At 44.8% G+C, this 15,551-nt stretch overlaps 1 protein-coding gene across 5 annotated transcripts in view; it reads left to right on the top strand.

Annotated features, from left to right (window-relative positions):
- The first annotated feature begins 10,060 nt into the window (after positions 1–10,060).
- Bves (blood vessel epicardial substance) overlaps positions 10,061–15,551 on the top strand; it is a 36,201-nt gene continuing 30,710 nt past the window's right edge. Inside the window, exons 1-4 of one of the 5 annotated variants that reach the window (XM_037200306.1) lie at positions 10,066–10,105; positions 11,668–11,715; positions 12,572–12,656; positions 12,961–13,197. In XM_037200306.1, the coding sequence (XP_037056201.1) occupies positions 12,972–13,197 (226 nt within the window). In that variant the 5' untranslated portion in view covers positions 10,066–10,105; positions 11,668–11,715; positions 12,572–12,656; positions 12,961–12,971. Of the gene's footprint in view, positions 10,106–10,206; positions 10,306–11,667; positions 11,716–12,571; positions 12,657–12,960; positions 13,198–15,551 lie in introns of those variants that run through there. The other 4 variants (XM_028861759.2, XM_028861760.2, XM_037200307.1 and 1 more) reach the window with 4 other exon arrangements.

Here is a 15,551-nt window from a genome sequence, read left to right as displayed (position 1 = left end):
TAAGTGCCTGGCCCTCAGAGAAACTTTGTTTTTAAGATCTAACCCATCCCCCTACCTCCATACCTCAGAGTCTTCTTTGGGAGTTGAGTGGAATTCATAGCCACTTCTCTGATCTTCTTTTTAAAACTTTAAAAGGGAGGGATTCTGTTCTGCCTGATTACTTATGATGAATTCCTTTCTTCTGAAATCACTTCCTAAAGAGTTAGGAAGTCCTATCCAATGCTTCAACAGTTTTTTTTGCTATTAATATTTAAAACTAATAACTCACAACTATCCCTGCTGTTTTAGAAGGAAATGATGTGAGTACGGTGATAGGATTATCATCCCTCTTATGACATTTTAGTTACTGTTACTGCCACACACCACAAGACGGTGAATTACTGTAACTCTGACCAGGTTTTAAAAATCTGTACTGTTGTATATTTTATGAGTTTGTCTTTGAAGCCAGTACCTGATTTCTGACTAATCCAAGGAAATCCCAAACCATTAGAAATTTCAGAATGCACCGAAGTCTTGCAGTTTATAAGAAATGTCGTTTGGCATGTCTGTGTATCCTATACCTGCCTGTCTAAGACAGGCACACAGATGGAAGATGCAATGCCCAGCAGCTAGCTCACGTGTTCACTGGGCAGTTTAGTTCCTCAGACTAGGGAATTTTGACCAAGGTGAAGTGGGCAGGAGAGGGATTGGATAGATCATTTGTCAAAGAAAACCTAGACGTCAGGCATCTTTAAAAACTGTCTCTGAAGTTCAAATAATCTAGTTAATCATGTGCTTCTTCCCCCAGGTTTTACAGACAACTGAAGTTCAAATTTTAAAATTATATTTTACTTATTAAATATAAAACCACTGCTCAAATCCAGCTGCTAATTTCAAAGCCCCGAATCTCAGTTGCCTTCATAATTCATCATCCTTTAAGTTTCTCAGTTGCTTTTTAAACGTTTAGTGTGTGCCATGTGTCTTCAGAGGTGACGTCTCTCAGCAAAGCTGTCTTACAGGGGTTCTCCATGAATGTAATATTAGAAATACTTGGCCATCTACTTGGCCATTTTTAGACTCTAGGTACTGGATCACAATAGCATGAAAGTTTATACCCTTTGCTTTAAGATGTTGTTTCCGGTCTCTAAACACATCAAACAACATCTGTCCAGTACATATGCTACTTGGTCATGTTGAACAAATCCACCAAAGAGTCCAATTGAAAAGCAGAAGGCACACCTATCAGATGGCTAAAATGCAAGCAACAGGTGATAACAAACTAGCAAAGCAGTGAAGCAACATAAACAGCCATTCGCTACCAGTCGGATGGCCAAGTGGTGCAGCCGTTTTGGAGGACAGTTCGGCAGTTTCTTACCAAAGAATCTATGGTATTACTCAGATGGGCTTAAAACACATGCATATAAAAATTTACAAATGAAGCAGGGCATAGTGGTCCACGCCTTTAATTCCAACACTTGGGAGGCAGAGGCAGGAGGAGCTCTGTGAGTTTAGGGCCAGCCTGGTCTATACATAATGAGTTCCAGGACAGCAAGGGCTACATGGAGAGATAGAGAGACTCTGTCTCAAAGCCACCCCCTGAAGAAAAATTACACATGAATGTTTATTCATAGACACATCATCAAAAACAGGAAGAAACCAAAATGCCTTTACAATGGTGAGTGGATAAATAAGCTGTGGATCAGTCACATGATGGAATATTATTCTGTGATAAAAAGAAGTGCACCACCAGCACCCCCAAAACATGTGGACTATACAACCAGTACCGCACAACTCTAAAGTATCAAAACAGACTACTGCGAAAAATTATATACCCAAAACTGGATAGCAAAGAAAAATAAATTTCTAGAAACCAAGGCTGAAGGAACAGAAAACCTGAAGTGAGCACTGTGAGTAAGGAGACTGACTGAGTACCAACTGAGACGGTGCCCAGCAGCAGCAAGAATGGCAGGAGGAAGCAGCATGGAGCCGGCGCCAAGCTGAGGTGAGGAAGGGTACCCTAGGTTTCACCATTGAGGCCGGGACTGCGGCCTCGGCCCTGGCTCCTCCAGAGCCCTGCAGCTTGCTGGGTCTTGGCAGGCTAGAGCCAGCCAATCAGAAAAGGGGCAGATCCTGCAAACCCTCCCACCTTCTCTTTTTTTGATACATCTCTGGGACATGTCCAAAGATGCCACGGCCCATCAAGTTTAAACTAATGTAACCATTGTTTGCTTAGCCAATCGTGTTTGCGGGAGATGACCCAACTGTCCTTGGAATCCCCTCAGCTGAGCTTAAAAGGAGCCCGTGAACTCTCACAGGGTCACTGCCATTTTGTTGTGTGGCTGACCCTCACATGCTGGAATTTGTTCTTGAGAAATAAACGTTCTTGACATTGCATGTATGAGTGGCAGTCTTTGTAGAGCGATCTGTGGACCCTAGCATAACAATAACAACACTCCCATGCTGTTGATAAAATACTCTAAGTCAAGGACCTGCCGTCCTCTTGCAGCCTCTCTGATGGGTGCCTCCACTTTTTTTTTTTTTTCTTCAAGACAGGGTTTCTCTGTGTAGTTTTGGCTCCTGTCCTGGAACTCATTCTGTAGCCCAGGCTGGCCTCAAACTCACAGAGATCCCCCTGGCTCTGCCTCAGGTGCTGGGATTAAAGACCACCCGGCACCACTTTGCTTTTTTAATGAAGTTCCTTTTCGCCACTTTGAAGAAAAAAATCTTCCAATACAGAAAAGCAGGGGACAGATGACCTCCTTTGTGAAGTCTCTCAAATGCCTGAAGAATTTGCACCAATTCCTCTTGAACATTCCCTAAAAAGTGAAGGGAGAACATTTCTAAACTCATCTTACAAGGTCTGTATCACCTAATACCAAAGCTAGATAAGAAAAAAAAGCTGGGACTGGAGAGATGGGCGCTGGTGTCAGCACTTGCCGCTCTTGTAGTAACCTGGGTTCTGTGCCTAGCTCACAAGCACCTACAACTCCAGGTCCAGGGAAGCTGGCCCTTTCCTCACCAAGGTGAGCTCCTACACACACACACACACACACACACACACAAATAAAAATAAAATAAATCTTAAAAAAGAGATTATTGACAACTATCTTTAGACATAGACCCGAGTTTAAAAAAAAGTTCAGTTATACATTAAAATGATCATATACACAATCAAGCGAGAGTTGTCCTTGGAAGGCAGCAAGGATGGCATAATATGAAAATTGGCTAATGTGATATCCCACATTAACAGCAAAAAACCAAACCAAAACAAAAACAAAACCATAATTTTAATAGATGTGGGAACAATTTGCTAAAATTTTGCATTCTTTCCATGATCAAAACAAAAAATTGAAAAAACTCAAAACAAAAAATTTTTCAAGAAATTGAAAAAATGTATTCAATACAAAGGTCTATATACCACAAACTTATAGGTAATAGCACAGCCAATGGTAAAATGCTGGATACTTTTCTCCTAAGGTCAGGAATTAGACAAGAGTTCCGACTTTCAACACCAGAGAACTGGAACCAAGCAGAGGAATTAGACAGACAGACAGACAGACAGACAGAGAGAAGGAAAAAAAGAATTCCAAATTAGAAAAAAAAAGAAGTAAAATTGTGTCTGTCTTTAGAGGTCATGATCTTAGAGAAAACTTGAAAGATGCCATTGAAATTATTAAAACTAATAAAAATATTTAAGAGTTGCAGCATATAAAATGAACATATAAAAATCATCTGTATTTTGACCTAATAGACAGCCTGAAAACTTAAAACAGCAAATTCATTTACAATAACATCAAATTTAATAGAACACTTTGCAATAAATTTAAATCAAGGAAACCCACACGCAATGGAAAGGTGTTCCACAGCCACAGACTGGAAGTGCCTCATTCAGTCACCACCAGAGATGCTTCCTCCTGCACGATGGGAACAAATACAGAGACCCACGGCCACATGTTATGTAGAGAATGAGAGATTTTGGAGCACTTGGACCAAAATGGGAGATCTCCATCAAATCCCTCCCCAAAGAACTCAGGGAACACCTGGGAAGAGGAGGCAGAAAGAGTGTAAGAGCCAGAGGGGATGGAGGACACCAAGAAAACAAGGCCCTCTGTATCGACATGAGCAAAGTTCACGTGAACCCAGGGACCGAGGCAGCATGCTCAGGGCCTACCTGGGTCTCTACTAGGTCCTCTGTACGTACACCATGGCTTTAAGTTTAGTGTTTTTATGAGACTGCTGAGTGTGTGAAGAAGGGGTCTCTGAGTCCTGTGCCTTCTCTTGTGTTCTTTTCCTTCTGTGGGTTTGCCTTGGCCAACTTAATGTGATGGTTTTTGTTTTATCCTATTATATTTTATTTTGCCATATTTTTTAAATGAAGTAAAGGTTAACAACTGAACTGCCATTATACCTGCTGGGAGAGGGAAAATCAGTTTTCTCCAATGGACTGACTGAGTATGTCAGTCATATCAACTGAGTCAGTATATCAACTGAGTATGTCAGTCATATAATGGACTCCGTAGGTTTTTGTGTGCTTTTGTTTGGTTATAGTTTGTTGGTGTTTTGCTTTGCTTTTTGGATGATGTTTTATTTTTTCTTGGTTTTGGGGGTTTCGTTGTTGTTTTGGGTTTTTGTTTTTTTGAAAAAGAATTTAAAGTTGTGTGGGTAGGAAGAGCGAGAAGATCTGTAAGGACTTGGGGGAGGAGAAGAATATGATCCAAATATATTTAAAGTTGTGTTAAATCATAAAAATATAAAAAGCCCCTACTACCTGTTTTAGTTAGGGTTTCTATTGCTGTGAAGAGACACCAAGACCACAGCAATTCTTATAAAGGAAACATTTAATTGAGGTGGTTTACAGTTAATGGACAGGTTTAGTCCATTACTGTCATGGCAGCATGCAGGCAGACATGGTGCTGGAGAAGGAGCTGAGAGTCAATACATTTTGATCTGTAGGCAAGAGGAAGTGAACTGTGTCACTGGGTGTAGCTTGAACATAGGAGACCTCAAAGCCCAACCCCACAGTGGCACACTTCCTCCAGCAAGGCCACACCTACTCCAACAAAGCCACACCTCCTAATAGAAGTGCCACTCCCTATGAGCTTATGGGGGCCAATTACATTCAAACTACCACCCTACCCAAAGTATAGTACCAATTTAAATGAATTTATACCAAAATTCCAAGAGCAGTTTTTACAGAAGTAGACAAAAACATTGAAAATGTGTAGAGAACCACAGAAATCCCCCAATAGTTCTGAGAAAGAACAAAGCCTCTTACTAGAGGATTTCAAATTATGTTACAAAGCAACCGTACTCAAACCTATTTGACTAGCATAAAGCAGACATACAGACAACCGAACACGACAGAACTCGTGTGTACACGACCAGCTCATATCTGCCAATAGCATCAAAATGGTAGGAGCTGGAGAGAGGGGTCAGTGGTGAAGAGCACTGCCTGTTCTTCCAGAGGACCCAGCTCCCAGCATCCACACGGTAACCCACAACTGCCTGTAACTCTAGTTCCAGGAGACAGGATGCCTTCTTCTGGCCTCCAAGGATACCAGGCACACACGTGGCACACACGTGGTGAATTGACATACATGTACTCAAAACACCCATACACTTAAAATAATGATACATAATAAAGATGCAAATAACGTTTTAAAAGATACATACGATGGCAGACTGTGGTAGAGTGCACGTGCCTATCAGCCTCTCACTGAGGAGCAAACAGGACGGGCAAAAGTTCAAGGTCACCCTCAGCTGCCTAATGACTCCAAGGCCAACCTAGGCTACACAAGAGTGTGTTTTAAAAACATAAAACAAAAAAGAGAGGTGGAAGCCAAAAGTATTTCCACACCCAGGGTTTTACATCTAGAGTTCTTGTTTTGAATTTTGTAGTTAGCATTCGTGTATCTTTAATTGAAATGCAGTAAGATAGGCTAAATTATGACTTAAATCCTGAGGTAGGTTGTCCTGAGAGGACGAGGTTTGTTTTGTTTCAACCTTCTGTTTCTTAGAATGCAGAGTGAAAGCAGAGATTCCTGGAACTCGGGTCATGTCATCATAATTCAGTGCTCTTCATAGAGTATGCAGTCCATGTGAGCGGAACACTGAGGACCCCTGTCCGATGGTACAAGTGAGTGGAACACTGAAGGACCCCGGTTCTCTGAAAACCACAAAAGCCATTACATGGATCTTTTAATAATTTTCAACTATAAAAGCAGCACATGATTATTGCGGGAAATTTGGCAGAAGCAAATGCAGAACGAGGCGTAGTCAGGAAAAGAGGCTGACAGGGAAAGAGCACAGGGGAGGAGGGAGAGAACAACCCATCCATCAGCTCCCGCTCTGACCTGGGGAGCATGCCCGACACTGTCCTGACACACTGGTGCCACCTGCCCCTTCCACTTCCTGCTTGGCATCTTTGTGCAGAAGGCACTGTAGCTAAAGGGACGGAATGGCAGAAGTTGTGTCCAAGAGTACAGCTCTGGAATCAGGCTGCCTGTCCCGTCTGGCTCAGCGTCTCTGAGATGTGTAACTATAAGTAGTTCACTCAGCCTGTTACTGCAATTTCCCATCTATAAAAAAATAGATGTAAGAATAGAAAATCGCTTATTATAGTGACTGGCCCAAAGTATAACCTGTATCAGGAGTCAGTATACTTCTGTAGAGTCAAATAATAAATATCGAGGTCTTGTCACTACTGTTCAATACTGCTGTTAAAGTACAAAAAAGGCCATGAAAATCCACATGACCGTCTTCCAATAAAATTTTATATACTGAATTTAAATTTCATAGAATTTTCACAGATCATTAAATGTTTTCAGATCCTTTTTCAACCTTTGAACAACAACAACAAAATATATTAGCTTATAGGCCTTAAAAAAAGTTGTGGGCTGGGCCTCTGGGCCATTGCCTGCTAACCACTGCCCTGTATATTCAGTAGGCATTACCATGATATCTGTAATGCCTGTCTGCACATGTTCATGCTTGTGTGGTATGCTCACTAATGTGCATGCACACACAAGGCAGTGAAGGCCTGGGGATGATCTCAGGAATCTCCCTTGTAGCTAACACCCATTAGCCTCTGAGTGGAGGGTACCTGTACACACTTGGTGCATACACCAAAACATGCACACACACACACACACACACACACACACACACACACACACACACGCACAGAGAGAGATTAAAATAATAAACAAATCTTTTAAAAATAGAGGGAGCAAACCAGGGCTTCCCCCGTACGGCTCGTCTCACTGGATGGCTTGCTCTGGAGAGCCCCATCTCTGTCTTCTGATGGTGGAATTAGAGGGGGCGCCTTCCCAGGATTGTCTGGGTTCTAGGGATCACAACTTGGGTTTTCTCACTTGCACAGCAAGCTCTTTAATGTCCAAGCCATCGTTTCCCTGTAGCACGCTTTCTTGGACCATCAGCCCCCAAATCATGACACGGAAACTTACAATTAATTATGAATGATCAGCCTTAGCTTGGGCTTGTTTCTAGTCTAATTTTGTTTTCTTAACTTAAATTAATCCATTTCTATTCATCTATGTGCTGCCCTGAGGCACGTTTACCTCATCTACGTACTGTCCCTTCTGCTTTTCCTGATTCTTCAGTGTCTGGCTGTCTGGGCCCTGTCTGTTTGTCTGGCTGGCTCCGCTTTTCTCTCTGCCTGCCAGCCCTGCCTACTTCTCCTCTGCCTAGCTATTGGACATTCAGCTTTTTATTACACCAATCAGGTGCCTTAGGCAGGCAAGGTGAAACAGCAACACAAACAAATGCAGCGTAAACAAATGCAACATCTTTATATTGTTAAACAATTATTCTGCAACACAAACAAATGCAACACATCTTTACATAGTTAAACAAATATTCTATTCTACAGCATTTCCCCAGTCCTATGGACTATTTTAATAACCATCTAGAATAAGACTGGTTGTTCTCAAATGTATTCACTCTTCTGTGGTTAGACTGTAGGCTATTTCCAGTTCTCACACCAGGAACCATCGTCCGGTGAACAGCCACACAGTGAAGTCTTTGTACATGGAAGTTGACACCCATACCGTAAACGTATGTAACCATGGCAACCAAAACGGCGCACGCACACACAACATCTAGGAACTAACAGACGGAACAAGTAGCATCAAAAACTAATTTCAGACAACTTAAAGGAAATTCAACAGACAATACATATTGATATGCACAGATTTTACATCGGTAACATTCTGAGACCTTTGCAAGTGTGATGAAATTCAGTCCTCAATACAACCCTGGAGACATGGCATACGGTTAGTAAAGTCCTTGCTGCATAAGCTGGAGCTCAGCCCCTCAAACCCGCGTTAAAGAAAGCCCAGCGTCACCAGGCGGTGGTGGCACACGCCTTCAATCCCAGCATGTAGGAGGCAGAAGCAGGCGGATCTCTACACAGCGAGTTCCAGGACAGCCAGGGCTACAGAGAGAAAAACCTGTCTCAAAAAAAGCCGGGCGACGATGGCATCCGCCTTTAATCCCAGCACTGAGGAGGCCAGCCTGATCTACAGAGTGAGCTCCAGGGCAGCCAGGGCTACACAGAAAAACAAACAAACAAACAACAACAACAAAAAGAAACACCAAAAACAAGCAGAAGCCGAGTGTGGTGGCCGCAGGCAGGTGCCTTGAGGCTCAGTGGCCAGTCAGATTAGCCCAGTAAGGAACCTCTTGACCAATGAAAGACCATGTATCAAAGGACAAGGCTGATGGTCCCTAGGGAATGACAATATAGGGCTGACCTCCGGCCTCCACAGGCTCTGGCACATGCACTCATGGAGAGGAAGAGGGAAGAGAGTGGAAGGGTAGGAATGGGGATGGGGGGGGGCGGTGGTGGAGGTGAGGGGACCGGGAGAGGGAGAGAGAGAGAGATGACAGCGAGTCCAGCTTGCAGCTGGAGGAAGGAGGAAAACCTCCCCTGCAGCCCTGCCTTCCACCTTCCACCACCCTGTTTTCCTCCGGTGCTTCTGGGAATGCTCACTGTCCGCATGGGAACGCCGGGATAACAGATTCCAGGCTATTTCATCCTGCTTTGCGGAGCTGCAAACTCAGGCTGGTAAGCGCTTTACTCCGAGCCACCTCTTCTTAAAAGTTCAGTAAGGCTGGGATCAAGCCAGGCCACGAGCAGAGACCCTTGGGGACCGCTCCAGAGCCATCTAGAGCAGACTTCACTCTGGAACAGCGGGCTGCACCTCTCGGTTAGGGAGCCCGGACAACGTGCACCTCGGGGTACTCTACAATGCACCTTTACACAGCGGTGGTCTGTTTTGTACTCTGATCACTCAGGACCTCGTTCTCAAATAACCGGTGCGCAAAATGTCACACAGTGGACACGTGGTGGGAAACGGACGCCCATTTAACCTTCCTATTCGTCCTAGAACCTCCACCCCACCGACTTTTCATTTACTGTCATCGTTCTGCATTTCTTACCCAGAACCGTTGACCAGTATAAATACTGATTAAAGCATACGTCCATATCCCATTTTTTTTTTTTCTTTCGTTTCTGGTTTCAAATCTAAGTGGCACATTCAAACGCAGCTTGGCCCTCGAGAGAGGCCCCGCCTCACCCCGGGCGTGTGCATTTCGGACAAGCAAGCACTTCAGCGCGCTTCTTTGAAATCCTGCCCAGTGGCTGGCGGGGAGGACCCTGGGGACCACGCGTCCCGCTGGGCGGCCGGGTGTCGCGGCGCAACAGCTCTCCGAGCCTCGGGCAGCTTTCCGGGGTCGGGAACCAGGGTCTGTCCCGGTCCCCTGCCCGCCCGCCCCCTGCGGGGGGCGATCCGCGCGGGCGCGCCTCCCCACTCATGCCCAAACAAGGCAGCGCGGGAGCCGGGCGCGCGCACGCGGCGGGCCGGGGCGGCGGGTCTGCGGGGCGCGGGGCTCCGCCCGCGGGGCAACCTCCGGCGGGCGGCGCGTGCGCCGTGCGCCCCAGCCGGCCGCCGCGATGCCTATTTTAGTCAAAGCGGCCGCGAGCGGGGAGCTGGCCGGGGCCCGCGCCGCCCGGGGACCCTCCGCGAGCCCGTCGAGCCGCCGCTCCCCGCCGCCGTCGCAAACTCGGCGCGCGCCGCCCGCGCCCGGCGCCGGGACACGCCAGGTGAGGGAGCCGAGCGCCGGCTCACCGCGGGCAAAGTTGGGCCCCCGAGCGGCCGAGCAACTTGCCGCGCGCCGCACTCCGCGCCGTCCTTGCAGCCGCCCTTCGCTCGCCCGCCCGCCCGCTCGCCCGCGCCCGGGGGCCCTCGGCGGGACAGCGCAGGGGCGCGGAGCTGGGGACGCTGACACTCTTCCAAAAGCGAGGTGAGCAGGTCCCCGGGTGGGGTGCAGATGGCCGGGGGCCACGGGTCCTCGCCACCGGCCCGCGCGCGCGCCCTCGTTCCCAAGCCGGACTGAGCCCGTAAACCCGAAGGGAAGACCCGGCCACGCCTCGCCGCTGGCCGCCCGAGGTGCGCAGAGACTCCGTGACAGTCACCGTGAATACGTCTGTTTGCACGGCTCTTTACTCACTGCTTGTTCGTCGTCATTTTTGTGATTTGGTCAGGGTTTAAAGTTAGCTTCCTCATTCAGCATTTTTAGTACTGCAGACGCCTATTTGAAAACCAATAGATGGGCACGATTTTACTACAGTAAGTAAGGAACTAGACTCTAGGGATCTGATGAGAAAGATGATGTTTTGATTCAATAAAAAATGAATCTGACAGTTCACAGATTCGCTCACCAATCTGGCCTTCTTCATTCATTCCCTGTGTAAGGGCAGACCAGTGTAGGCCATTTAAACCCATTAAGTAGTGATTGAGCCCAAGCCCGTTAGATTAGTCATTGAACATAAAAAACTGAATTTTTAAGACAGTAAGCACTTTTATGGGTGTATTTCATAAGAAGACACTTTTATATGTGTATTTATATACCTGCAGCTGCGTCTATCATTTGTATAGCTTTAATAAAGTGTAGTGCATCAAAATATGTTTTACAGTAATCCTACGTTTGAACCTGGCTGTTAGGGCTGGTGAGGAAGCGCGGCCGGCCGGTAAGGCACTAGCAGGCAAGCCTGACCGCATGCCTTGTCTCCTCAGGACCCACGTGGTGGAAGGGGAGATTCTCCAGCAAGCTGTCCTTTGGCTTGTGCGCCCACCACCACCCCCAACAAATAATAAACACATGCAATACATTTTAATGGTTTTTAATATTGTCTGGCTTTGAGGCAGATTATAGTTTCCTCATCAATTTACTTTGGACAGAAATTTAAACTAACGCCACTTTTAGAACTTCCAAGAACCTGAAAGTGAACTAAGACCATGTAGTTCCAAGGGAAAACAGGTTGAGGAGGGAGGCACCGTTCTCTGGCTTAGGTGGCTTGTGGGACCGACCCTGACTCAGCCTCAGGGAAGTATGAGTGAACGGTGTTTTGTCCGTGTTGTGTTTCAGTCTCATCCCATTCAGGTCTTCCTCAGTGACAGTATCGATGGAGGCCTTGGAAGGGTATAGATCCATATGTACCACCCCTGCCTCCCACAGGCATTGTGTGGCTATAGCAAGCAGGAGGCCGGAGCGGCCGACACTCACACTTCCAGGTTCTTGGAACTAGTCCCCCATCGGAATAAGCTTAGGTTTTTATTAAGACTTTTGGAAAGTAGTTGAATTCTCTTTTTTTTTTTTTTGCAGAAAATCAATGTTTAAGTCAACTTATTATTTGTGAACTGTTTGGAGTGGGTATGTAACTCCCTTGTCATCATGTTTAGAGCAAATGTCACAAAAGTAAACTTCCACTTACTTACTTCATTCATATTTATAAATTTGTCATCTTAAGATATACAGAATTGATCCTCGTATCCTTACTTGTCTAGCATCCTTTCAAGATGTCCAAACCACATCTATTATTATACCACTTAAAATCTTTACTATGTTAAAAATGTGAGTTTTTCTATTTTGAAAGATGTATATATTTCTAAATTAAATTTAAAGATATTTTTGGTCTTCATTTAACTTTAAAAATGAAATAGATTAATTCATGTCTTCTGTAAACCTACATAGCTTTTGCCAAGGACCAAATTTGTGTAATTAATAATGAAGGGTATTGTGTGTGTGTGTGTGTGTGTGTGTGTGTGTGTGTGTGTCAGGGACCAAGAATAGATAATAACGGACAGAACAGAGTGATACTTTGTATTGTTTTATATAAGTGTATGTAAAATGTATATTATGTGAAATATAAATGTGTGTAAAATGTATATTACTTGAAATGTATTTGCTGTGGTGCTTAATATTAAATACCCAAATATATTCATGAACCTTTACTACTTTCTAACTTGTGAGATGCTATCAACTAGAATTATTTGAGGAATGAAAATAGAGACTTAAGTTGGAGAAAAAAGGAAACTTTGAATGCTATTTAAGTTCTTTATATGTGTGTATATGCTAGTAGAGTATATGGTTATGTACTATGTGCACATATCATGATAGGTGTGTGGCAATGATTCAACAGCTTTTAAGTGATAAATATAAGGCTGTTCATTTTTAAAAGGTTTAGGAAACCACGGTTTTTTGGTTGTTGTTTCTGGTTTTTTTGCAGTTTTTTTCCTATGCTTGGATCCCGTCTCCAGTGTGAATGGTTTGAAGATTGTGTTAACCCAGTGTAAATGCTGTGACCTATGAATGTAGGTGTTAGTCTCTCATGCTTACTGATTCTCACCCTCTTCAAGTATGTGTGTATTCATTTCTAAACACACTGAACTCTCTGAGACGTTTCATTTCAACATAAGGCAAACGGGGGTCATTATGACAGGTACAGAAAAGGACATTCTTTGTGACAGGGCTGGAGTTTGAACCTGTGTACTTGATAAGTATTGGAAAACTGTTGACTAGCATGTAATTTGTAAAAATAATTTTGGCATATTACCTGTCATAGGTATGATAAGATGAACTTTCCATTTATGACTGATTGTGTATTTGTCTTTATAGGACTTTTCAACATGAATTACACAGAGTCCAGCCCATTGGCAGAATCAACTCTAGCAGGTTTTAACTCTGAGTTGGGAAGTGTCACACCTGTGCCTTCCAATGAGACCACTTGTGAGAACTGGAGAGAGGTCCATCATCTGGTGTTTCATGTAGCAAACATTTGTTTAGCAGTTGGTTTGGTGATTCCAACCACTCTTCGCCTCCACATGATCCTTCTTAGAGGGATGTTGTCTATAGGTGAGGCACCCTGGGCTTCAAATAACACTGTGCAGCTGGTGTCCAGTGGACTTTGCATTGGGAGCTTAGAGTGTCCTTTCCAGGTCTATAGCGTAGAAGAACCGTAAGCCTGTGCTAATCGCTCAGCAGTCTGTCTCCCAGCTTAGCACATAGGTCTCCACACAGCCATCGACTCCCTTCCTTTACTGTGTAAGTGGTGTACGCTTCTAGACTGTGCAGGTTCTACATGTCAGAAAGTCCATTCATGTGCGAGCATGTGGCTGTCAGAGCCAGACCGTGTGATTCCAGCCCCAATTCCACGCCTTGCCAACTGTGTGACTTGAGCAAATGATTTTAATTTCCTGTCACTCCAGTTCCCCCTTGTATCAGAGAAAGATAAAAATAAAGCTACCTTCTGGGGTTGCTGTGAGGACTGAGTAAACGTGTGTTAGGATAGTGCCTGGCACAGAGCAGCCATGTTGTCTCCACTGTTAAAGGTTTGAAGAGACACTTGCTGTAACCAGTGAAGCGATATGAGAGCAAAATTAGTTCCCATTTACAGTAATCCAAGTGTACCATTCACATAGCATGTATATAATACGGACATTTTTGGCCCTATTAACTGATGGGGCATGTTTAGTCACATCAAAATATTGAAACAATAGTTACTGTTTTATCCAGTGATTACTGACAAATTCTGTAATTCCTCCTCTTGAGTCTTCATTTATCTAGGTGTGTTTCTGACACTTGTAATATATCAGGCAGTCTCCACACTTGTGAAAACAGATGGGCAGTCACAGTGTGAGGTGTCAGCTGGGCACTGCGGGTCCTGTACCCCGTGCTCAGGGCAGACAGAGGTGACAGGCTCAGCGCTGATGCAAGGCAGGGTCCCACATGATCTCATGATAGCTCTGGGGAAGTGACCAGGTTTCTCTTGAGTGTGAGCGTAGAGTAACCTGGTAAAGGGCGCAGGAGAGAAGTTATAGTGTAGCACAAAGGAAGACTAGCTTTTGTGCCTGAATGTACAGACAGCGACAAGAAGAGACAGAAAGGCTAGCTAGGCGTCAGCTTCTGGGATTTCTGGAGCTGTGTGACCTTTACTAAGGTAGAGACAGGTTGTTGGATGGAGGGAACCCATGATCCAAATTATAAATATTAAGACAGGGGTTCTGGAAGTACAGTGTACCAGAGTGCATCTTTTAGCCCGGCATTTTCATCCATACATAAGGAAACTGAGGCCAGGAGGTAGAGGGATGAGACTTATTCAGATGTTCCACTGTGATGAAGTCCAGCATGTGCACGTCTGACTCTAAATGTGAAAAATTAGCTCTCATGTGCACGTGAATCTATAAATCCATATCTTAGTGATCGTTTTAAACTAGAACTATATTACATGCTTACTTTCCCCTATAAAATTAGAAAAGGATATTTTCTATAAGGCAAGAGAATGGATAAAGAGGTACAGGAAGACACCATTTGATGAAGTGAAAATTCAGGTCACTAAAAAGTTTCAGGAAGGCGTTTGCTCTCGGCTGGGATATCACTCATTTGGTGCAGTACTTACCTCGGCTACATGAAGCCTGGGTGAGGTCCCCAGCACCTCATGAACTAGGCACAGTAGAGCATGCCGGCCCTCAGGAGGTAGGATCGGAAGCTCAGTGACAACCTCAGCCACACTAGGGTTCAGCGCTGCCCTGGGCTACATGAGACCTTGTCTCAAAACAGCAAAGTAAATAAAGTATTTGAGTTCATCACTGATCACGAAAAAACAAAATAAAATGCAGTATGTAATTCCTTAACAGATAATGAGGTTTAAAAACAAACTGGGGGTGGGGGGTGGGGGGGAATAGGGTCTCGCTCTATAGACCAGGCTGACCTTAAACTCACAAAAAGATGCACCTGCCTCTGCCTCCCAAGTGCTGGGATTAAAGTTGTGGGCCACTGTGCCTGGATAGGAGTTTCAGACTTTATAGTATTAAAAGTGCAGTACTGACGTTTCCAACTCGTAGGTTTGTAGGAACCTTTTGGAACACGTTTCTTCATTGGTATCCGAAGCTGTGGCGTTCATTCCCTTCCTCACCTTCAGCCCCAGCTTAAGTAAAGAGCCATAAATGGAGAATTCTTTTGTATATAAGGTTGCCTTTGTTATTTACCAAGAATTGTACCGCCAAATGGGCGTGGTGGTGCATGCCTGTAACCCCAGTGTATAGGGGGACTGAGGCAGAAAGATATAGAGTTAAGGATAGCCTGGTCTACAAAGAGAGACACCTCAAATGAAAATCTAGGGCTAGGCATGTACTCCGTTGATAGAGTGCTGTCTGCAATTCCCACACTCCGGGTGGGATCCTGCAGAAAGAAATGCAGTGAAAAACCAA

This window comes from Peromyscus leucopus, chromosome 8a, assembly GCF_004664715.2.
Source record: "Peromyscus leucopus breed LL Stock chromosome 8a, UCI_PerLeu_2.1, whole genome shotgun sequence".
NCBI classification, from domain to species: domain Eukaryota; kingdom Metazoa; phylum Chordata; class Mammalia; order Rodentia; family Cricetidae; genus Peromyscus; species Peromyscus leucopus.
This window is presented reverse-complemented; position numbering and strand designations above follow the sequence as displayed.